General features: G+C 45.7%; 2 protein-coding genes across 4 annotated transcripts in view; both read right to left on the bottom strand.

Moving 5' to 3' along the window:
* Nucleotides 1-1167: 1167 nt before the first annotated feature.
* naxe (NAD(P)HX epimerase) lies at nt 1168-11970 on the bottom strand. Of its 3 annotated transcripts, none has more exons than XM_079259095.1 (8): nt 11832-11970; nt 10550-10734; nt 10370-10478; nt 9178-9288; nt 8987-9097; nt 8751-8898; nt 6921-7031; nt 6690-6832 (listed from the first exon to the last, which is right to left on the bottom strand). In XM_079259095.1, the coding sequence occupies exons 2-8, from the start codon at nt 10717-10719 to the stop codon at nt 6816-6818; spliced, it is 777 nt and encodes a 258-aa protein (XP_079115221.1). In that variant the 5' UTR covers nt 10720-10734; nt 11832-11970; the 3' UTR covers nt 6690-6815. The 3 variants fall into 3 exon arrangements, with proteins under 3 accessions (XP_079115223.1, XP_079115221.1, XP_079115222.1); XM_079259096.1 differs by lacking the exon at nt 11832-11970 and adding an exon at nt 11221-11412; XM_079259097.1 differs by lacking the exons at nt 6690-6832; nt 6921-7031 and adding an exon at nt 1168-1476.
* A 2014-nt stretch (nt 11971-13984) lies between these two features.
* LOC306770059 (lamin-A-like) overlaps nt 13985-24846 on the bottom strand; it is a gene marked incomplete at its 5' end in the record, with an annotated part of 37357 nt that continues 26495 nt past the window's right edge. Inside the window, 6 exons of the mRNA XM_079258844.1 lie at nt 13985-14043; nt 14329-14523; nt 18411-18467; nt 18574-18693; nt 18772-18879; nt 18961-19219. Coding sequence (XP_079114970.1) covers nt 14008-14043; nt 14329-14523; nt 18411-18467; nt 18574-18693; nt 18772-18879; nt 18961-19219 — 775 coding nt within the window. The 3' untranslated portion in view covers nt 13985-14007. The remainder of the gene's footprint in view (nt 14044-14328; nt 14524-18410; nt 18468-18573; nt 18694-18771; nt 18880-18960; nt 19220-24846) is intronic.

Below are 24846 nucleotides of genomic sequence, written 5' to 3'. Positions count from 1 at the left end.
ACTGAGTCTCCAACCAGACCGAGTCTCCAACCGAACTGAGTCTCCAACCCCACCAAATCTCCAATCAGGCAGAGTCTAGTGGACCGTCCTGATGGGAATGCTCCCTTTATCACTTAAAGGTGGATCCATATATGAATAATATATCAATTTATATGTTAGTATTGACATCGGTTACTCGTATTTTCAGCATCAACCGATACCGACACTTGTTTTGATATCAACCCATATCAGCTAGTTAGGGCTGGTCGATATGACCAACATCTCATTTCTTGATATCGCTCATCTTATCTCCCCATAACGATACATAACCATATAAACTGTGTAACGTTGTGTCATCAGTTATGTATCAGATGTTGCTAGGCAACAGCAGCAGTGATCTCCTTCCATCCGGGGGAACTATGGCCGTATGACGTTCCACAGGTAAATACCTGCTGCAGCGTCTGGAGTTTATTCTGAGCTTTCTCCTCCACTAGACGCTGCTTTTATTGACTCTATTCTTTATCCTGATTCCTGCAGGTGATAAAATGAGTTAGTTGTGTCGGAGTCCGTTGTCGGGACTGTGAGCTAGTCCGTTGTCGGTTCCACGTCGCTCTTTTTATATCCACACCGCATCCAGACAGAAATTTCCCTCTTTTAGGAACAAACTCATCAGTTTGGGTCGGCTGCTCATCTTTTAGTGAATTATCCTCTGAAACACGTCTGCTACCGTCTTCCTCCATGTTTATGTATCGCAGCGTCGTGACGATAATCCTGCAGTAAAGCAGCTTATCGTGGCGTAAACGATAGAGCCTCAGATGAAACGATACGATATATATCGTCATATCGCCCATCCCTACGGCGTAGGTATCAACGTTACTGATATCGACATGGATATCGATATGTTGGTATCGGTCGATACTAGTCTGAAAACGTTGATACTTTGATGAAAGGTGTGAAAGAAGCTTCATTTCGTGGAATGATTTCAGGTAAATGTTTAGAAGTGATCAAGTTATAGATAATCATCTTGTTAGCAGGAAGATATTGATCAACACGGCGTGGTCCAGACCCGATCCCGAGTGCAGGAACCAGACCCGATCCAGTGGGCGGGGTGGAAGGCGGGGCATCATGATGGAGCCTGATGACATCATAACTAGTTTAATAAATGACAAAGTGATCCATCGTGTCGATCAGCAGCTGATTTATTGATTTCATCGTGATGATCGGATCAGTTATTTATTCGTCCCGCCATCAGCAAGACGTTTAGCTGTTCCCTCATCCAGAACCAGATCCACGGATCTCACAGCCGGATCACGCAGTCCGTACCCGGGTACTGAGGCAGGTTCAGCTGGTACTTCCTCTCCAGGCCCGGCGGGACGAACCGGCCGCCCAGGAAGTGGTACCGCCCTCTGAACATGGAGGCCGACTTCTTCGGAGCGGTGAGAGAGACAAGCATGTCGGGCTGGAGTCCGTCTGCGCTGCCCCGCTCCACATCCCAGCCTGCAAGAACCAGCAAAGACCCGCCGTGAGTCAGAACCGACCCGGGTCAGAACCAGCCCACCGTGAGTAAGAACCGACCCGGGTCAGAACCGGCCCACCGTGAGTCAGAACCGACCCGGGTCAGAACCGGCCCACCGTGAGTCAAAACCGACCCGGGTCAGAACCAGCCCACCGTGAGTCAGAACCGACCCGGGTCAGAACCAGCCGACCGTTAGTCAGAACCGACCCGGGTCAGAACCAGCCCACCGTGAGTCAGAACCGACCCGGGTCAGAACCAGCCCACCGTTAGTCAGAACCGACCCGGGTCAGAACCAGCCCACCGTTAGTCAGAACCGACCCGGGTCAGAACCAGCCCACCGTGAGTCAGAACCGACCCGGGTCAGAACCAACCCACCGTTAGTCAGAACCGACCTGGGTCAGAACCAGCCCACCGTGAGTCAGAACCGACCCGGGTCAGAACCAACCCACCGTTAGTCAGAACCGACCTGGGTCAGAACCAGCCGACCGTTAGTCAGAACCGACCCGGGTCAGAACCAGCCCACCGTGAGTCAGAACCGACCCGGGTCAGAACCAACCCACCGTTAGTCAGAACCGACCTGGGTCAGAACCAGCCGACCTGGGTCAGACCCGACCCACCGTTAGTCAGAACCGACCCGGGTCAGAACCAGCCCACCGTTAGTCAGAACCGACCCGGGTCAGAACCAGCCGACCTGGGTCAGACCCGACCCACCGTTAGTCAGAACCGACCTGGGTCAGACCCGACCCACCGTTAGTCAGAACCGACCCGGGTCAGAACCAGTCGACCTGGGTCAGACCCGACCCACCGTTAGTCAGAACCGACCTGGGTCAGAACCAGCCGACCTGGGTCAGACCCGACCCACCGTTAGTCAGAACCGACCCGGGTCAGACCCGACCCACCGTTAGTCAGAACCGACCCGGGTCAGAACCAACCCACTGTTAGTCAGAACCGACCCGGGTCAGAACCAACCCACCGTTAGTCAGAACCGACCCGGGTCAGAACCAGCCGACCTGGGTCAGACCCGACCCACCGTTAGTCAGAACCGACCCGGGTCAGAACCAGCCCACCGTTAGTCAGAACCGACCCGGGTCAGAACCAGCCCACCGTTAGTCAGAACCGACCCGGGTCAGAACCAGCCGACCTGGGTCAGAACCGACCCACCGTTAGTCAGAACCGACCTGGGTCAGAACCAGCCCACCGTTAGTCAGAACCGACCCGGGTCAGAACCAGCCCACCGTTAGTCAGAACCGACCCGGGTCAGAACCAGCCGACCTGGGTCAGACCCGACCCATCGTTAGTCAGAACCGACCCGGGTCAGAACCAACCCACTGTTAGTCAGAACCGACCCGGGTCAGAACCAACCCACCGTTAGTCAGAACCGACCTGGGTCAGAACCAGCCGACCTGGGTCAGACCCGACCCACCGTTACTCAGAACCGACCCGGGTCAGAACCAGCCGACCTGGGTCAGACCCGACCCACCGTTAGTCAGAACCGACCCGGGTCAGAACCAGCCGACCGTTAGTCAGAACCGACCCGGGTCAGAACCAGCCCACCGTTAGTCAGAACCGACCCGGGTCAGAACCAGCCGACCTGGGTCAGACCCGACCCACCGTTAGTCAGAACCGACCTGGGTCAGAACCAGCCCACCGTTAGTCAGAACCGACCCGGGTCAGAACCAGCCGACCTCGGTCAGACCCGACCCACCGTTAGTCAGAACCGACCTGGGTCAGAACCAGTCGACCCGGGTCAGACCCGACCCACCGTTAGTCAGAACCGACCCGGGTCAGAACCAGTCGACCTGGGTCAGACCCGACCCACCGTTAGTCAGAACCGACCTGGGTCAGAACCAGCCGACCTGGGTCAGACCCAACCCACCGTTAGTCAGAACCGACCCGGGTCAGACCCGACCCACCGTTAGTCAGAACCGACCCGGGTCAGAACCAACCCACTGTTAGTCAGAACCGACCCGGGTCAGAACCAACCCACCGTTAGTCAGAACCGACCTGGGTCAGAACCAGCCGACCTGGGTCAGACCCGACCCACCGTTAGTCAGAACCGACCCGGGTCAGAACCAGCCGACCTGGGTCAGACCCGACCCACCGTTAGTCAGAACCGACCCGGGTCAGAACCAGCCGACCGTTAGTCAGAACCGACCCGGGTCAGAACCAGCCCACCGTTAGTCAGAACCGACCCGGGTCAGAACCAGCCCACCGTTAGTCAGAACCGACCCGGGTCAGAACCAGCCGACCTGGGTCAGACCCGACCCACCGTTAGTCAGAACCGACCTGGGTCAGAACCAGTCGACCTGGGTCAGACCCGACCCACCGTTAGTCAGAACCGACCCACCGTTAGTCAGAACCGACCTGGGTCAGAACCAGCCGACCTGGGTCAGACCCGACCCACCGTTAGTCAGAACCGACCCGGGTCAGAACCAGCCGACCTGGGTCAGACCCGACCCACCGTTAGTCAGAACCGACCCGGGTCAGAACCAGCCGACCGTTAGTCAGAACCGACCCGGGTCAGAACCAGCCCACCGTTAGTCAGAACCGACCCGGGTCAGAACCAGCCGACCTGGGTCAGACCCGACCCACCGTTAGTCAGAACCAACCCGGGTCAGAACCAGTCGACCTGGGTCAGACCCGACCCACCGTTAGTCAGAACCGACCTGGGTCAGAACCAGCCGACCTGGGTCAGACCCGACCCACCGTTAGTCAGAACCGACCCGGGTCAGACCCGACCCACCGTTAGTCAGAACCGACCCGGGTCAGAACCAACCCACTGTTAGTCAGAACCGACCCGGGTCAGAACCAACCCACCGTTAGTCAGAACCGACCTGGGTCAGAACCAGCCGACCTGGGTCAGACCCGACCCACCGTTAGTCAGAACCGACCCGGGTCAGAACCAGCCGACCTGGGTCAGACCCGACCCACCGTTAGTCAGAACCGACCCGGGTCAGAACCAGCCGACCGTTAGTCAGAACCGACCCGGGTCAGAACCAGCCCACCGTTAGTCAGAACCGACCCGGGTCAGAACCAGCCGACCTGGGTCAGACCCGACCCACCGTTAGTCAGAACCGACCTGGGTCAGAACCAGCCCACCGTTAGTCAGAACCGACCCGGGTCAGAACCAGCCGACCTGGGTCAGACCCGACCCACCGTTAGTCAGAACCGACCTGGGTCAGAACCAGTCGACCCGGGTCAGACCCGACCCACCGTTAGTCAGAACCGACCCACCGTTAGTCAGAACCGACCCGGGTCAGAACCAGTCGACCTGGGTCAGACCCGACCCACCGTTAGTCAGAACCGACCTGGGTCAGAACCAGCCGACCTGGGTCAGACCCAACCCACCGTTAGTCAGAACCGACCCGGGTCAGACCCGACCCACCGTTAGTCAGAACCGACCCGGGTCAGACCCGACCCACCGTTAGTCAGAACCGACCCGGGTCAGAACCAACCCACTGTTAGTCAGAACCGACCCGGGTCAGAACCAACCCACCGTTAGTCAGAACCGACCTGGGTCAGAACCAGCCGACCTGGGTCAGACCCGACCCACCGTTAGTCAGAACCGACCCGGGTCAGAACCAGCCGACCTGGGTCAGACCCGACCCACCGTTAGTCAGAACCGACCCGGGTCAGAACCAGCCGACCGTTAGTCAGAACCGACCCGGGTCAGAACCAGCCCACCGTTAGTCAGAACCGACCCGGGTCAGAACCAGCCCACCGTTAGTCAGAACCGACCCGGGTCAGAACCAGCCGACCTGGGTCAGACCCGACCCACCGTTAGTCAGAACCGACCTGGGTCAGAACCAGCCCACCGTTAGTCAGAACCGACCCGGGTCAGAACCAGCCGACCTGGGTCAGACCCGACCCACCGTTAGTCAGAACCGACCTGGGTCAGAACCAGCCCACCGTTAGTCAGAACCGACCCGGGTCAGAACCAGCCGACCTGGGTCAGACCCGACCCACCGTTAGTCAGAACCGACCTGGGTCAGAACCGGTCGACCTGGGTCAGACCCGACCCACCGTTAGTCAGAACCGACCCACCGTTAGTCAGAACCGACCCGGGTCAGAACCAGTCGACCTGGGTCAGACCCGACCCACCGTTAGTCAGAACCGACCTGGGTCAGAACCAGCCGACCTGGGTCAGACCCAACCCACCGTTAGTCAGAACCGACCCGGGTCAGACCCGACCCACCGTTAGTCAGAACCGACCCGGGTCAGAACCAGCCGACCTGGGTCAGACCCGACCCACCGTTAGTCAGAACCGACCTGGGTCAGAACCGGTCGACCTGGGTCAGACCCGACCCACCGTTAGTCAGAACCGACCCACCGTTAGTCAGAACCGACCCGGGTCAGAACCAGCCGACCTGGGTCAGACCCGACCCACCGTTAGTCAGAACCGACCCGGGTCAGAACCAGCCGACCCGGGTCAGAACCAACCCACCGTTAGTCAGAACCGACCCGGGTCAGAACCAGCCGACCCGGGTCAGAACCAACCCACCGTTAGTCAGAACCGACCCGGGTCAGAACCAGCCGACCTGGGTCAGACCCGACCCACCGTTAGTCAGAACCGACCTGGGTCAGAACCGGTCGACCTGGGTCAGACCCGACCCACCGTTAGTCAGAACCGACCCACCGTTAGTCAGAACCGACCTGGGTCAGAACCAGCCGACCTGGGTCAGACCCAACCCACCGTTAGTCAGAACCGACCCGGGTCAGACCCGACCCACCGTTAGTCAGAACCGACCCGGGTCAGAACCAACCCACTGTTAGTCAGAACCGACCCGGGTCAGAACCAGCCGACCGTTAGTCAGAACCGACCCGGGTCAGAACCAACCCACCGTTAGTCAGAACCGACCCGGGTCAGAACCAGCCGACCGTTAGTCAGAACCGACCCGGGTCAGAACCAGCCGACCCGGGTCAGAACCAACCCACCGTTAGTCAGAACCGACCCGGGTCAGAACCAGCCGACCTGGGTCAGACCCGACCCACCGTTAGTCAGAACCGACCCGGGTCAGAACCAGCCGACCCGGGTCAGAACCAACCCACCGTTAGTCAGAACCGACCCGGGTCAGAACCAGCCGACCCGGGTCAGAACCAACCCACCGTTAGTCAGAACCGACCCGGGTCAGAACCAGCCGACCTGGGTTAGACCCGACCCGAGTCAGAACCATTGTCAGAGCACGGACCTGAGGGGATGTCGATGCTGGCGACGGGCACCGTGGTCTTCTTCAGCACCTCCAGGATGGAGCCGAAAGGTTCTCGGACGGCGCCCTTAAAGCTGAAGCCGAAGATGGCGTCGACCACCAGGTTGTACGCCTCATCGATGACGTCGGCCTGGCGACAGTTTAACCAGTCAGTCGACGGGTTTTCACGCCGTCACCTCGCCTACAGACAACCACGTCTACGTGTCCGCCGCCGTTACCTCGGGCATCTCGGTCAGGAAGGGGATCTCCATCTTCTGGCACTGCGTGGTCAGACCCCGGAACAGCGGCTTGTCGGGCCTCTTCGGGTACAAGATGGCGGGCTCGTAACCCTGCATCGCCATAGTAACAGCAGCGACTTAAAGCCTCAGCATGGCTCCTTGTTTCACCGTCTCTGATTTATTTCACTCACAAAGAGTTTGAGGTGTCGCGCGCAGACCAGGCCGTCGCCCCCGTTGTTAGTCAGAACCGACCTGGGTCAGAACCAGCCGACCTGGGTCAGACCCGACCCACCGTTAGTCAGAACCGACCCGGGTCAGAACCAGCCGACCTGGGTCAGACCCGACCCACCGTTAGTCAGAACCGACCTGGGTCAGAACCAGTCGACCCGGGTCAGACCCGACCCACCGTTAGTCAGAACCGACCCACCGTTAGTCAGAACCGACCCGGGTCAGAACCAGTCGACCTGGGTCAGACCCGACCCACCGTTAGTCAGAACCGACCTGGGTCAGAACCAGCCGACCTGGGTCAGACCCAACCCACCGTTAGTCAGAACCGACCCGGGTCAGACCCGACCCACCGTTAGTCAGAACCGACCCGGGTCAGACCCGACCCACCGTTAGTCAGAACCGACCCGGGTCAGAACCAACCCACTGTTAGTCAGAACCGACCCGGGTCAGAACCAACCCACCGTTAGTCAGAACCGACCTGGGTCAGAACCAGCCGACCTGGGTCAGACCCGACCCACCGTTAGTCAGAACCGACCCGGGTCAGAACCAGCCGACCTGGGTCAGACCCGACCCACCGTTAGTCAGAACCGACCCGGGTCAGAACCAGCCGACCGTTAGTCAGAACCGACCCGGGTCAGAACCAGCCCACCGTTAGTCAGAACCGACCCGGGTCAGAACCAGCCCACCGTTAGTCAGAACCGACCCGGGTCAGAACCAGCCGACCTGGGTCAGAACCGACCCACCGTTAGTCAGAACCGACCCGGGTCAGAACCAGCCGACCTGGGTCAGACCCGACCCACCGTTAGTCAGAACCGACCCGGGTCAGAACCAGCCGACCCGGGTCAGAACCAACCCACCGTTAGTCAGAACCGACCCGGGTCAGAACCAGCCGACCCGGGTCAGAACCAACCCACCGTTAGTCAGAACCGACCCGGGTCAGAACCAGCCGACCTGGGTCAGACCCGACCCACCGTTAGTCAGAACCGACCTGGGTCAGAACCGGTCGACCTGGGTCAGACCCGACCCACCGTTAGTCAGAACCGACCCACCGTTAGTCAGAACCGACCTGGGTCAGAACCAGCCGACCTGGGTCAGACCCAACCCACCGTTAGTCAGAACCGACCCGGGTCAGACCCGACCCACCGTTAGTCAGAACCGACCCGGGTCAGAACCAACCCACTGTTAGTCAGAACCGACCCGGGTCAGAACCAGCCGACCGTTAGTCAGAACCGACCCGGGTCAGAACCAACCCACCGTTAGTCAGAACCGACCCGGGTCAGAACCAGCCGACCGTTAGTCAGAACCGACCCGGGTCAGAACCAGCCGACCCGGGTCAGAACCAACCCACCGTTAGTCAGAACCGACCCGGGTCAGAACCAGCCGACCTGGGTCAGACCCGACCCACCGTTAGTCAGAACCGACCCGGGTCAGAACCAGCCGACCCGGGTCAGAACCAACCCACCGTTAGTCAGAACCGACCCGGGTCAGAACCAGCCGACCCGGGTCAGAACCAACCCACCGTTAGTCAGAACCGACCCGGGTCAGAACCAGCCGACCTGGGTTAGACCCGACCCGAGTCAGAACCATTGTCAGAGCACGGACCTGAGGGGATGTCGATGCTGGCGACGGGCACCGTGGTCTTCTTCAGCACCTCCAGGATGGAGCCGAAAGGTTCTCGGACGGCGCCCTTAAAGCTGAAGCCGAAGATGGCGTCGACCACCAGGTTGTACGCCTCATCGATGACGTCGGCCTGGCGACAGTTTAACCAGTCAGTCGACGGGTTTTCACGCCGTCACCTCGCCTACAGACAACCACGTCTACGTGTCCGCCGCCGTTACCTCGGGCATCTCGGTCAGGAAGGGGATCTCCATCTTCTGGCACTGCGTGGTCAGACCCCGGAACAGCGGCTTGTCGGGCCTCTTCGGGTACAAGATGGCGGGCTCGTAACCCTGCATCGCCATAGTAACAGCAGCGACTTAAAGCCTCAGCATGGCTCCTTGTTTCACCGTCTCTGATTTATTTCACTCACAAAGAGTTTGAGGTGTCGCGCGCAGACCAGGCCGTCGCCCCCGTTGTTCCCCGGTCCGCAGACGACCAGCAGAGTCGGCCGGGCTCCGACCAGCGACGTGACCGGGTACGCCTGCCGGAGAACAGAACAGGGACATCCTGATGGCGCCGTGGGACCGCCTTACTGCCCCCTGGTGGTCCCACGGCTTCACAACAGATAACAGCAGGACTTCCCGCCTACAACTGGAAACCAACTGGGAGAACTGGGAGTAACTGAAACACCGACACATCAGGACACAAGCACTGGTTGCTGTAAAATACAGTTTTACATGTTGGAATCTCGCCGTTTGTGTCCTTCTGTAAACAAACCTAAATCCTGACTTTAGAAGAATAAACAGAAGGAAACTTCACGGCGCCATGACAACCAGTGTGGGTTCGGTCGGCAGGAGCACACAGGCGGTGGACCAAGTCTGGCCAATGAGAATTCAGTAAATAAACAATTTAACAAGTTAAATAAGAAACTAAAGATGAAGTTAAGAACACGTAATAAAATGTACGGAATACGTACAGCACATAAATACAGATATGTAAATATAAGACATAAATAAAATAAAAGCTACTCCATAAAAAACAAAAAAAATATTTTATATTAAATTAAATTATATTATAAATAGCATAAAGCAACATTTTATGTACAACAGAAAACAGTAAAAAGAAAAAAAAGGTTCAACTTTAATAGAAAATGGAAACTTTTTGTTTAAATTAATCTTGTAAATAAATAAAAATAAAAACAAAGTTTGTAAAATGAGGAAATACATGTAGAGAATGAATTTTTGCTTTACAATATTTTTTTTTTTTTTTTTTTTTGGTGAATTAAAAAAAAAAAAAAATAACCCATGATAAATTTTTGGTCTTTTTAAAAAAAATTATTATTATTGATTGTTTTACTTTTCTTTAACTTCTTGGGCATTAAAGCAGTAGAATGGTGGTCTGGCTACTGTATTGTTTTTTTCCTTATTGAAATGAAAAAAAATGAAGAGCAAAAGAAAAGTTTGATACGTTTTTTGTTGTTTTTTTTTTATCTAAAAATATCAGTTATATGAAAGAATTGTGGGAACTGGAATCGAATCGGGACAAAAGCCCTTCGTCCCGGTCCTACTGAGCAGCCGTCTAGTTTGGAGCAGAATAAAAGAAGTTTCTGAGGCGGTTCTGACCCGGGCGACGGCCGTGGCGCAGCTCAGTCCCGCCAGCTCCATCAGCTGATCCACGCTGAAGCCGTACTCGCTGAACAGCTCCTCGTCGATGTGCTGCGCCTCCTCCTGCCTGCAGACAAGCAGCTCCATGTCACCCGATCTGGGTGTTTGGTTTTCCTCTCACAGTTTTCACCAGCTCACCCGAGATACGTGATGCTCCGCGCCATGCTGCCAGCAGCTCGCCTGCTCCAACAGTCTTTATCCTGGCAGTTAGCTGCAGCGGCCAGCGGACATGTCCCGGTCCGAGCGAACGCTGCGGGGCTCCGAGTCACCAGGAAGCCGATCCCAAGCAGAGCCCGAACGCTGAACATCCAGGTGGAGCCGAGCTGAACGGAGGACAAGGTGTTCAGAGTTTAATGCTTCTGTTCGCTGCAGACGATGATTCAGACACAGAACCAACGTTTACTGGTTGCCTTTAACGTGCACAACGTGCCACGTTTTCATCATTTTATACCCAGCAACACCAATCGCCTGCTCGTTGGTGGAGACAACATCAGACGTTTAATTCAATTCAACTTATCTAGTCTCGAAGTAACAAAAGCATGAAGCAGTTTTTCTGCATCACTCTGAGACAGAATGTTTATGTGTCTAAAGCTTAAAAACACAGAAAAAAATCCAACGAAACAACAGAAAAGACTAAATGTTGCAGCCGGGATGGTAACAATGAGGTCTGAAAGGAGTTTTGGACGTGAATGAATGAAAAGAGAGAATCTGACGAAGCTGGACGGGACGAAGAGGTGACCAGGCATCCTGCAGGAGGAAGAGGAGGAGATGATGCTCCAGCAGAGGGAGGAGGACCTGGAGCAGCTCACCAGATCAGATCTGAGCCGCACTGAAGATGCAGAACAAGAAGATCAACAGAAAGCCAGCGATGATCAGACGGAAACTGATGGAAACCAGAAAGCCGAAGGCGCCAATGTGTACATGAATCCACATTTACTGAACAGAAGCAGGATCTGCGAAGATCCATCTGCACATCAAATGATCAGCTGTTAGCAAAACATCCTTTTAACTTCCGGTTTCCTGCAAGGAAAGATTTTACCGGCCGACGTTTTTCACAATAAGAGGGAAACAAATATTTCTGTTGACTTTCTAATGTTAAAGAAAGTTGTCTGGCCTAAACAACATGTAAACAGTGAGGCAGAGTCAATAAACAGAATGAAAAGGGACAAAGTAATGCAGAAGGAAACAAACAAACAAGGTCCAGTTAGAAGTCCAGGCGTGATTCAGATTTCAGAGCTTTTTTATACAATTCATCCATAAACAAACAGCAATATTAATTTAATATGAACCATTTGGCTAATAAAACTGTATTATTATTATTATTATAATCATAATTATTTTCTGTGACGTAACTGATGACGCAGTTCCGCTACAGGATTTATTCCAAAATGTTCGACACAGAACAAGAAAATAAACTCACCGAATGTTAAATGTTGGTCTTAGAAATGTGCACGTGTCTCTCCACAAACAGAAAACTGAAACAACTTCCAGCTCAACAACGTGAAGCTGAACGTTTAAAACCTCCTGCAGCAGCGCAGCCTCCGTCCGCCATTTCCTGCTTACCACTTCCGGCTGTGAAAACTGCAAAATAAAAGCTCCGGAGCTTTTTTTTGGGGGTTTGTTTGTATTTGTGTCTTGTCCAGTATATATATATATATATATATATATATATATATATATATATATATATATATATATATATATATATATATATATATATATATATATATATATATATATATATATATATTCCTTTTATATATTTATTTTATATATATTCCTTTTAATTTAAGTGTGTGTGTGTGTGTGTGCGTGTGTGTGTGTAACTTTGGCTATTATAAAAGTACAATAAATTTATATAAATTTATAATTTTCCCCTGGGGGAAATTAAATACTGACATATAATACAATTTAACTATTAATAATTTGATTGATTGTAGAAATACAACTGTAAGGTACTGTTACTATAAAATTGTCTTCTTTTCCTTTATTCTTTTACTATTCTTGTCCAACATCATATGAAGTAGAAAGACTGTCTGGCAGCTTTGTTGTAATGAATAAATTGGTTTTCCTATGAGGAGCTTTGTTGATCGAAATTCTCCTTTTTTTAGTATTATTACCTCCGTCAAGGACTTATGTTTTTACTGTTGTTTATCTGTTTGTTTGTCTGTTTGTTTTCAAGATAACAGAAAGTATGGACGGTTTTTCACAAAATTTTCAGGAGCTGTTGGAAATGTGAAAAGGAAGAACTGAGTAAATTTTGGTGGTGATCCGGATCACCGTTTGGATCCAGGAACTTTTTAAAGGATTCCTTAACATTGTGAGATTTGGCCTTTTTCAACCTTTCTGCACGCAACTCCAGCGGAAATGGTCGAAGGACCCGGGAGAAAAATAAAGGACAAGCTTTCAACAGGTTGTAAAATATATCGAAGACTGATCCAGGTTAGGAGTCAATCCAGATACGATGATCCAGAATGTGAACAAATAGAAGGCCTTTGGAATTTTTATCATTGCAAGAAAAGAAATAATTACAAAAAGGGGAGAAGTGTGGTGCTTGCTGGAGGATTGTGTTCTCTGACTGCTTTTCTAGTTTTATTTTTTAAACAATCTTTTATTCATGGCTGTTTCTTCACAAAATGGGAACAATGTGAATGACTGACCTGGTTTAACCCCTTGAATTAATATGCAATTATATATAACTAAATAAATAAATAAATAAAACACACAAGAACAAGACTAAAATGTAATAAAGTAAAAATTAGAAATTAAAACTGATAATGAATTATAAAATTTCATTTAAAAACAAATAAATAAGGTTTTCGTAAATAATTAAATAAAATTAACTATATATAAAGAAATCAAACATAAGATAAAGGGTAAAGCAATGTGTGATGACAGGAGCTTCAAATATTTTATTTTTGTTTAGTTTTCTAAAAGTAAAATCAATTTTCGAACAAACATCACAAACAACTTGGAGATGGAGCAAACCGACACTTTATCAACGTGACAAACATTTTTCTGAAAATGTCTTTATTGATGCAGAAAAGTAAAATAGGAAAAAGCTTGTAGATCTCATTTTATCTCATCAAATCTCCTTTTAGAAAAATCCCAAAATTTTATACAAATCATAAATCAGATGTCCTCAAAAATAGTTTCATCTATTTTCATTTACTGGCTAAATACCACAGAAACCTTTTATTTTAACATTTAATAAACCAGCAAATGATGGCGTCTAAAATGATCCATTATTACAATTAGTACCAGCTGTATACATTTCTATCAATAGTGTGATCTACAACACTAAAATGAAAGAAAATAGTTCCTTAAACATGCCTATGTACATAACCATAGAGCAGAATGAGGTTTTATTTCGCCCTGCGATGGACTGGCGACCTGTCCAGGCGTACCTGCTTCTCGCCTGACAGTTGCTAGGATACAATCCAGCTTCCCTGCGAGCCGTTAAGAAAATGGATTAAAGTTTTATTGCATACAGCGTAGAGGAAAATATTCCAGATGAGCTAAAAGCTAAAAGAGCAAGTAACTAAAAAGTTGTGAAGAAATGGGAAAAAAAAAGACCTCAACATGGTTCCGGGGATTCACATGATCGGACAGCTTTCCATCCTCCCGCCAGTCTGAGACAAAAGTTTCACAAAGTTAGTTATATATCGCACAAAAGTTGTTATTTACCTTTAAAACAAAAACCTTTAAAAAACTGCAAAGTTTAGTTGTTCAGTCACAAAAAGATCGCAGTTTGATTTATTCCAACAAACATAAAAATCCTAATTACGTTTACTTCATCTAGAAATTACCAGGTTCATTTCAGTCACAGTTGATCTTCCATACACTCCCTCTGTGTGTGTGTGTGTGTGTGTGTGTGTGTGTGTGTGTGTGTGTGTGTGTGTGTGTGTGAGACCCACCTTGCGAGGCGTGCTGGTGCTGAACACGTACGAGTGCGGCAGTAAACCCTCGGAGACGCCTCCACTCCGGAAGGAGCGGGAAGCCGAGGACACCGAGCAGCTGCTGGACTTGTCTGACGGAAGTCCACACGAGCCGCACACGACGGTCCGGCTGCGCAGGTTGTACTCGCCATCGCCGCAGGTGCTGTGCGCCACCTGCTGAAGCCAAACCAGGACTTTTAGATCCCCGAGCAACGCTTTGAATCGCAGCAGTTTCTCTCATCTTTGTCTCTTTTGCAACAAGTTTTTATGGAAATCCATCAATTTTTCTATATAGAATAAAAATGGTGCCAAAATTTAACATGAAAAGTAAAATTAATAGAGTCAAATAAATAAGGACCTGACTAAATTAAAGTAAATATTAAATAAAAATTCATCCATCAAAAAATCAACATAAACATTAATAAAAATAAACTTAAATTACATGACAACTAAAATGAAAAAATTAAATTAAGTTAAATTAAATTAAAAGGAAATTAATAGATTTTGATTTATATGAATTCAGTATTGTTGTATTTAATCATTTATTAATTTTATTTTCAGTAAAATATAAATTTATTATGTCTAAATTTCCTATTTACTTTTTTTAAAAACAGGAAATTCTATTGTCTTACATTTTTTTTAAAAATCCCCTAAATCTCCTAAAGTGATGAAGATGAGGATGGTGGTGTATAGTGATGAAGATGAGGATGGTGTATAGTGATGAAGATGAGGATGGTGTATAGTGATGAAGATGCGGACGGTGTATAGTGATGAAGATGAGGATGGTGTATAGTGATGAAGATGAGGATGGTGGTTTATAGTGATGAAGAGGAGGATGGTGTATAGTGATGAAGAGGAGGATGGTGTATAGTGATGAAGAGGAGGATGGTGTATAGTGATGAAGAGGAGGATGGTGGTGTATAGTGATGAAGATGAGGATGATGGTGTATAGTGATGAAGAGGAGGATGGTGTATAGTGATGAAGATGAGGATGGTGGTGTATAGTGATGAAGATGAGGATGATGGTGTATAGTGATGAAGAGGAGGATGGTGTATAGTGATGAAGATGAGGATGGTGGTGTATAGTGATGAAGATGAGGATGGTGTATAGTGATGAAGATGAGGATGGTGGTGTATAGTGATGAAGATGAGGATGATGGTGTATAGTGATGAAGAGGAGGATGGTGTATAGTGATGAAGATGAGGATGGTGGTGTATAGTGATGAAGATGAGGATGATGGTGTATAGTGATGAAGAGGAGGATGGTGTATAGTGATGAAGATGAGGATGGTGGTGTATAGTGATGAAGATGAGGATGGTGTATAGTGATGAAGATGAGGATGGTGGTGTATAGTGATGAAGATGAGGATGGTGGTGTATAGTGATGAAGATGAGGATGGTGTATAGTGATGAAGAGGAGGATGGTGTATAGTGATGAAGATGAGGATGATGGTGTATAGTGATGAAGATGAGGATGGTGGTGTATAGTGATGAAGATGAGGATGGTGTATAGTGATGAAGAGGAGGATGGTGGTGTATAGTGATGAAGATGAGGATGGTGGTGCATCGTGATGAAGATGAGGATGGTGGTGTATAGTGATGAAGATGAGGATGGTGTATAGTGATGAAGAGGAGGATGGTGTATAGTGATGAAGAGGAGGATGGTGTATAGTGATGAAGATGAGGATGATGGTGTATAGTGATGAAGATGAGGATGGTGTATAGTGATGAAGAGGAGGATGGTGGTGTATAGTGATGAAGATGAGGATGGTGGTGCATCGTGATGAAGATGAGGATGGTGGTGTATAGTGATGAAGATGAGGATGGTGTATAGTGATGAAGATGAGGATGGTGGTGTATAGTGATGAAGATGAGGATGGTGGTTTATAGTGATGAAGAGGAGGATGGTGTATAGTGATGAAGAGGAGGATGATGGTGTATAGTGATGAAGATGAGGATGGTGTATAGTGATGAAGATGAGGATGGTGGTGTATAGTGATGAAGATGAGGATGGTGTATAGTGATGAAGATGAGGATGGTGGTGTATAGTGATGAAGATGAGGATGGTGTATAGTGATGAAGAGGAGGATGGTGTATAGTGATGAAGATGAGGATGGTGTATAGTGATGAAGATGAGGATGGTGGTTTATAGTGATGAAGATGAGGATGGTGTATAGTGATGAAGATGAGGATGGTGGTGTATAGTGATGAAGATGAGGATGGTGGTTTATAGTGATGAAGAGGAGGATGGTGTATAGTGATGAAGAGGAGGATGGTGGTGTATAGTGATGAAGATGAGGATGGTGGTTTATAGTGATGAAGAGGAGGATGGTGTATAGTGATGAAGATGAAGATGAGGATGGTGTATAGTGATGAAGATGAGGATGGTGGTTTATAGTGATGAAGATGAGGATGGTGGTGTATAGTGATGAAGATGAGGATGGTGTATAGTGATGAAGATGAGGATGGTGGTTTATAGTGATGGAGATGAGGATGGTGGTTTATAGTGATGAAGAGGAGGATGGTGTATAGTGATGAAGATGAGGATGGTGTATAGTGATGAAGATGAGGATGGTGGTTTATAGTGATGAAGATGAGGATGGTGGTTTATAGTGATGAAGATGAGGATGGTGGTTTATAGTGATGAAGATGAGGATGGTGGTGTATAGTGATGAAGATGAGGATGGTGGTTTATAGTGATGAAGAGGAGGATGGTGTATAGTGATGAAGATGAGGATGTCGGTGTATAGTGATGAAGATGAGGATGGTGGTGTATAGTGATGAAGATGAGGATGGTGGTGTATAGTGATGAAGATGAGGATGGTGGTGTATAGTGATGAAGAGGAGGATGGTGTATAGTGATGAAGATGAGGATGTCGGTGTATAGTGATGAAGATGAGGATGGTGGTGTATAGTGATGAAGATGAGGATGGTGTATAGTGATGAAGAGGAGGATGGTGTATAGTGATGAAGATGAGGATGGTGGTGTATAGTGATGAAGAGGAGGATGGTGTATAGTGATGAAAATGAGGATGGTGTATAGTGATGAAGATGAGGATGGTGTATAGTGATGAAGATGAGGATGGTGGTGTATAGTGATGAAGAGGAGGATGGTGTATAGTGATGAAGAGGAGGATGATGTATAGTGATGAAGATGAGGATGGTGTATAGTGATGAAGATGAGGATGGTGTATAGTGATGAAGATGAGGATGTCGGTGTATAGTGATGAAGATGAGGATGGTGGTGTATAGTGATGAAGATGAGGATGGTGGTGTATAGTGATGAAGATGAGGATGGTGGTTTATAGTGATGAAGAGGAGGATGGTGTATAGTGATGAAGATGAGGATGTCGGTGTATAGTGATGAAGATGAGGATGGTGTATAGTGATGAAGACGAGGATGGTGGTGTATAGTGACGAAGATGCGGACGGTGTATAGTGATGAAGATGAGGATGGTGGTGTATAGTGATGAAGATGAAGTTGGTGGATAGTGATGAAGATGAGGATGGTGTTGCATGGTGATGAAGATGAGGATGGTGGTTTATAGTGATGAAGAGGAGGATGGTGGTTTATAGTGATGAAGATGAGGATGTCGGTGTATAGTGATGAAGATGAGGATGGTGGTGTATAGTGACGAAGATGCGGACGGTGTATAGTGATGAAGACGAGGATGGTGGTTTATAGTGATGAAGATGAGGATGGTGTATAGTGATGAAGATGAGGATGGTGGTGTATAGTGATGAAGATGAGGATGGTGGTTTATAGTGATGAAGATGAGGATGGTGGTGTATAGTGATGAAGATGAAGTTGGTGGATAGTGATGAAGATGAGGATGGTGTTGCATAGTGATGAAGAGGAGGATGGTGGTTTATAGTGATGAAGAGGAGGATGGTGGTTTATAGTGATGAAGATGAGGATGTCGGTGTATAGTGATGAAGATGAGGATGGTGGTGTATAGTGATGAAGATGAAGTTGGTGGATAGTGATGAAGATGAGGATGGTGTTGCATAGTGATGAAGATGAAAGTGGTGGATAAATGCCATAAATCTTCTTCTCTCACCATGTCCTCGTCTTCCTCTTCCAACTGTGTGCGGGTGACCTTCCTCATCGCCATTTCCTGTAGAAAACACACATGTCTGACTGCTGCGTTCTCAGCTCGGTGTCGGTGTGTGTGTGGTTTAAGTGAAGGCTCCACCCGTTAGGGCGGTGTCACCATGAAGCACCTCTCCACCGGCGCTGATTAAAGTGGTGTGCAGCAGGTCACCACTGCCCCACGACGCCTGACTCTTCCACACCAGGTCTGACGGAGGATTGTGGGCTCCACCGGAGCTCGACGCCCAGATCTGCGCCACAAAGCGACACCTCGGGTTCAGACACGTGAAGCAGATTGATCATGTGATCGCAGAAGGAATGTGTGTTACCGTGACCCTCTGACCGGCCTTCAGGGTGAATTTAGTTGGGAATTTAAAGACGATGGGAGCAGCAGATCCCACCTGCCGCTTCAGCTGCCAGTTCCCCAGATTCTGGTCCTGCAGCAGCAACATGGGGTTTGAATCAAGCTCCGCAAGCAGCATTAAAACATCAGCAGGTCACAGTAAGCCTCCTTCCACCTCGTCTGCTTTGTTGCTGAGCCTGACGTATCTCCCCTCCAGGTCCACCTCGTCCACCGTGACCCGCCCGCTGGCCGAGGCCTGCTGGGTGATGCGAGTGCGGGCGACGGCTCCGCCGGCGAAGCTGGAGGTCTCACTGTCGGTGTCGTTGGGTCGACGTCTCTTGGCGGGGGAATGCACGGATCGGGACTGAGCTGCTGAGGTGGAGGAACGACTTCCAGTCACTCTGGTGGGAGGCGGACTGGGAGACAGACGGAGCCTGCAGGGACGGACATGATGATCGATCATTTCATCTATCAGACTTTATTGATACAGAACTTTTCATACAAACCCTGTAATAAAAACACAAAGATCGCCTGGTTTTAGATGAATGGCAGAAAAATTCTCTTCTTCCCAGAGCATGAACAATCTGCCAATTTGGATCAATTAAACCTTTCGTCCGCGTCTCCATCCATGTTCAACTACAGCACCAGAAGAGCCATGACTGGTTTTCATACCAGAACAATAAAAACAACCTGTCGCTTGTTCCCGATGCAGAACTTTCTTCTCGTCGGACTCCAAGAAGTATTGATTGGATATGAGAAAAGCCCATTTCTATGCCTTATGTACGTCTCACACGTTGTCATGCATCACCGTCATGTGTTGCTCAGTCAGTTCATCCACTAGAGGGCAGTGCTGAATTCACTTCTGCTTTCTGACACCGGTTGGTAGTGGGAACGCAACGCTGTTAAAACCTTTACAACCATCCAAAAACACCAGAAGAAGAAAACCATTTAGTTTTTTATTGTTCTCAGCTTCTTCAGGTGCATTTCCTTTCTCTGTTTCCTTGTCAGCTTTATCAGCACTGCCCCCTGGTGGTTTCTGGTGGGGTTGTATGTAACCGACGCAGAAGACGAGCAAAACGTCTGCGTATCCATCGTCTGCGTCAAGCATGAATGTAGGGCCTGGAGGGGGAAAGTCGGTCTTTCTGCATCTGTTAATGCAGCGAACAACCATCGCCATCTTGGCAACAACACGTATGTCATCTTGGAAAATACAAAAATAAACAAAGAGGTGGAGCTGAGAGCTGAGAAAGAGCTGAATTGAAGCTCGGTGGGCGGTTCCTACCATCACCATCTTGGCAGGGGCATGCGCGTCGTCTCGCCCGGAAAATACAAATATAGGCAAAGAGATGGAGCTGAGAGGGGGGCTGTGAGCGTCATGGTGGATGATTGACATCAAGCGAACTCCGAGCTTTCTGTAGCTAAGAGCTAACCGAGCTAACCTGGAGATAACAGGAGCTAACCAGCTAACAGAGGTAAGCGGGCTAAGGCCAAGTCACGTTGTTAACCGGCTAAAAACCGCGGTTGTTCTACGTTCTTCTGACTTCATGCGGGAGATCAGGTAAAGGACACGCCCCTAAATATGCTGAATTTCAAGAATAAATTACTTTTAAACGGGCGAGTTAGAAAAAAATTCACTCCCCCCACAGTTGTCATGAAGGTAAACCTGACCTATTAAACCTAAAATAGATTTTTGTAACAGACTGTAAACATGTTTATTTCGCTGTAAACATGTTTATTCCTGCTGTAAACGTGTTTATTCCTGCTGTAAACATATTTATTTCTGTTGTAAACATGTTTATTTCTGCTGTAAACATGTTTATTTCTGCTGTAAACATGTTTATTCCTGCTGTAAACATGTTTATTTCTGCTGTAGACATGTTTATTTCTGCTGTTTACATGTTTATTCCTGCTGTAAACATGTTTATTTCTGTTGTAAACATGTTTATTTCTGCTGTAAACATGTTTATTTCTGCTGTTTACATGTTTATTCCTGCTGTAAACATATTTATTTCTGTTGTAAACATGTTTATTTCTGCTGTAAACATGTTTATTTCTGCTGTAGACATGTTTATTTCTGCTGTTTACATGTTTATTCCTGCTGTAAACATGTTTATTTCTGCTGTAAACATGTTTATTTCTGTTGTAAACATATTTATTCCTGCTGTAAACATATTTATTTCTGCTGTAAACATATTTATTCCTGCTGTAAACATATTTATTTCTGCTGTAAACGTTTATTTCTGTTGTAAACATATTTATTCCTGCTGTAAACATGTTTATTTCTGATGTAAACATGTTTATTTCTGCTGTAAACGTTTATTTCTGTTGTAAACATATTTATTTCTGCTGTAAACATGTTTATTTCTGTTGTAAACATATTTATTCCTGCTGTAAACATATTTATTTCTGCTGTAAACGTTTATTTCTGTTGTAAACATATTTATTCCTGCTGTAAACATGTTTATTTCTGATGTAAACATGTTTATTTCTGCTGTAAACGTTTATTTCTGTTGTAAACATATTTATTCCTGCTGTAAACATGTTTATTTCTGCTGTAGACATGTTTATTTCTGCTGTTTACATGTTTATTCCTGCTGTAAACATGTTTATTTCTGTTGTAAACATGTTTATTTCTGCTGTAAACATGTTTATTTCTGCTGTTTACATGTTTATTCCTGCTGTAAACATATTTATTTCTGTTGTAAACATGTTTATTTCTGCTGTAAACATGTTTATTTCTGCTGTAGACATGTTTATTTCTGCTGTTTACATGTTTATTCCTGCTGTAAACATGTTTATTTCTGTTGTAAACATGTTTATTCCTGCTGTAAACATGTTTATTCCTGTTGTAAACATGTTTATTTCTGCTGTAAACATGTTTATTCCTGCTGTAAACATATTTATTTCTGCTGTAAACATGTTTATTTCTGTTGTAAACATATTTATTCCTGCTGTAAGCATGTTTATTCCTGCTGTAAACATATTTATTTCTGTTGTAAACATGTTTATTTCTGCTGTAAACATGTTTATTTCTGCTGTAGACATGTTTATTTCTGCTGTTTACATGTTTATTCCTGCTGTAAACGTGTTTATTCCTGCTGTAAACATATTTATTTCTGTTGTAAACATGTTTATTTCTGCTGTAAACATGTTTATTTCTGCTGTAAACATGTTTATTCCTGCTGTAAACATGTTTATTTCTGCTGTAGACATGTTTATTTCTGCTGTTTACATGTTTATTCCTGCTGTAAACATGTTTATTTCTGTTGTAAACATGTTTATTTCTGCTGTAAACATGTTTATTTCTGCTGTTTACATGTTTATTCCTGCTGTAAACATATTTATTTCTGTTGTAAACATGTTTATTTCTGCTGTAAACATGTTTATTTCTGCTGTAGACATGTTTATTTCTGCTGTTTACATGTTTATTCCTGCTGTAAACATGTTTATTTCTGCTGTAAACATGTTTATTTCTGTTGTAAACATATTTATTCCTGCTGTAAACATATTTATTTCTGCTGTAAACATATTTATTCCTGCTGTAAACATATTTATTTCTGCTGTAAACGTTTATTTCTGTTGTAAACATATTTATTCCTGCTGTAAACATGTTTATTTCTGATGTAAACATGTTTATTTCTGCTGTAAACGTTTATTTCTGTTGTAAACATATTTATTTCTGCTGTAAACATGTTTATTTCTGTTGTAAACATATTTATTCCTGCTGTAAACATATTTATTTCTGCTGTAAACGTTTATTTCTGTTGTAAACATATTTATTCCTGCTGTAAACATGTTTATTTCTGATGTAAACATGTTTATTTCTGCTGTAAACGTTTATTTCTGTTGTAAACATATTTATTCCTGCTGTAAACATGTTTATTTCTGCTGTAGACATGTTTATTTCTGCTGTTTACATGTTTATTCCTGCTGTAAACATGTTTATTCCTGTTGTAAACATGTTTATTTCTGCTGTAAACATGTTTATTTCTGCTGTTTACATGTTTATTCCTGCTGTAAACATATTTATTTCTGTTGTAAACATGTTTATTTCTGCTGTAAACATGTTTATTTCTGCTGTAGACATGTTTATTTCTGCTGTAAACATGTTTATTTCTGTTGTAAACATATTTATTTCTGCTGTAAACATGTTTATTTCTGCTGTAGACATGTTTATTTCTGCTGTTTACATGTTTATTCCTGCTGTAAACGTGTTTATTCCTGCTGTAAACATATTTATTTCTGTTGTAAACATGTTTATTTCTGCTGTAAACATGTTTATTTCTGCTGTAAACATGTTTATTCCTGCTGTAAACATGTTTATTTCTGCTGTAGACATGTTTATTTCTGCTGTTTACATGTTTATTCCTGCTGTAAACATGTTTATTTCTGTTGTAAACATGTTTATTTCTGCTGTAAACATGTTTATTTCTGCTGTTTACATGTTTATTCCTGCTGTAAACATATTTATTTCTGTTGTAAACATGTTTATTTCTGCTGTAAACATGTTTATTTCTGCTGTAGACATGTTTATTTCTGCTGTTTACATGTTTATTCCTGCTGTAAACATGTTTATTTCTGCTGTAAACATGTTTATTTCTGTTGTAAACATATTTATTCCTGCTGTAAACATATTTATTTCTGCTGTAAACATATTTATTCCTGCTGTAAACATATTTATTTCTGCTGTAAACGTTTATTTCTGTTGTAAACATATTTATTCCTGCTGTAAACATGTTTATTTCTGATGTAAACATGTTTATTTCTGCTGTAAACGTTTATTTCTGTTGTAAACATATTTATTTCTGCTGTAAACATGTTTATTTCTGTTGTAAACATATTTATTCCTGCTGTAAACATATTTATTTCTGCTGTAAACGTTTATTTCTGTTGTAAACATATTTATTCCTGCTGTAAACATGTTTATTTCTGATGTAAACATGTTTATTTCTGCTGTAAACGTTTATTTCTGTTGTAAACATATTTATTCCTGCTGTAAACATGTTTATTTCTGCTGTAGACATGTTTATTTCTGCTGTTTACATGTTTATTCCTGCTGTAAACATGTTTATTCCTGTTGTAAACATGTTTATTTCTGCTGTAAACATGTTTATTTCTGCTGTTTACATGTTTATTCCTGCTGTAAACATATTTATTTCTGTTGTAAACATGTTTATTTCTGCTGTAAACATGTTTATTTCTGCTGTAGACATGTTTATTTCTGCTGTTTACATGTTTATTCCTGCTGTAAACATGTATTTTTTCCTCTGTAAACATGTTTATTTCTGTTGTAAACATATTTATTCCTGCTGTAAACATATTTATTTCTGCTGTAAACATATTTATTCCTGCTGTAAACATATTTATTTCTGCTGTAAACGTTTATTTCTGTTGTAAACATATTTATTCCTGCTGTAAACATGTTTATTTCTGATGTAAACATGTTTATTTCTGCTGTAAACGTTTATTTCTGTTGTAAACATATTTATTTCTGCTGTAAACATGTTTATTTCTGTTGTAAACATATTTATTCCTGCTGTAAACATATTTATTTCTGCTGTAAACGTTTATTTCTGTTGTAAACATATTTATTCCTGCTGTAAACATGTTTATTTCTGATGTAAACATGTTTATTTCTGCTGTAAACGTTTATTTCTGTTGTAAACATATTTATTCCTGCTGTAAACATGTTTATTCCTGTTGTAAACATGTTTATTTCTGCTGTAAACATGTTTATTCCTGCTGTAAACATATTTATTTCTGCTGTAAACATGTTTATTTCTGTTGTAAACATATTTATTCCTGCTGTAAGCATGTTTATTCCTGTTGTAAACATGTTTATTTCTGCTGTAAACATGTTTATTTCTGTTGTAAACATATTTATTCCTGCTGTAAACATGTTTATTTCTGCTGTAAACATGTTTATTTCTGTTGTAAACATATTTATTCCTGCTGTAAACATATTTATTTCTGCTGTAAACATGTTTATTTCTGTTGTAAACATATTTATTCCTGCTGTAAACATGTTTATTCCTGTTGTAAACATGTTTATTTCTGCTGT

Source organism: Telmatherina bonti (genome assembly GCF_933228915.1).
Source record: "Telmatherina bonti genome assembly, chromosome: 19".
NCBI lineage: Eukaryota > Metazoa > Chordata > Actinopteri > Atheriniformes > Telmatherinidae > Telmatherina > Telmatherina bonti.
Note: the sequence above shows the minus strand (reverse complement) of the source record. Positions and strands in the feature narration are given on the sequence as shown.

Bases quoted from the DNA above. Each gene is read 5' to 3' on its own strand.
- naxe (XM_079259097.1), bottom strand. From the start codon at position 10,719: ATGTTCAGCGTTCGGGCTCTGCTTGGGATCGGCTTCCTGGTGACTCGG. The intron at 9,289-10,369 runs GTCAGAACCGCC...GTTCTCCGGCAG, and splicing joins GCGCCACGGCCGTCGCCCGG to GCGTACCCGGTCACGTCGCT. The intron at 1,477-8,750 runs GTCCGTGCTCTG...TGGTTCTTGCAG, and splicing joins CAGCATCGACATCCCCTCAG to GCTGGGATGTGGAGCGGGGC.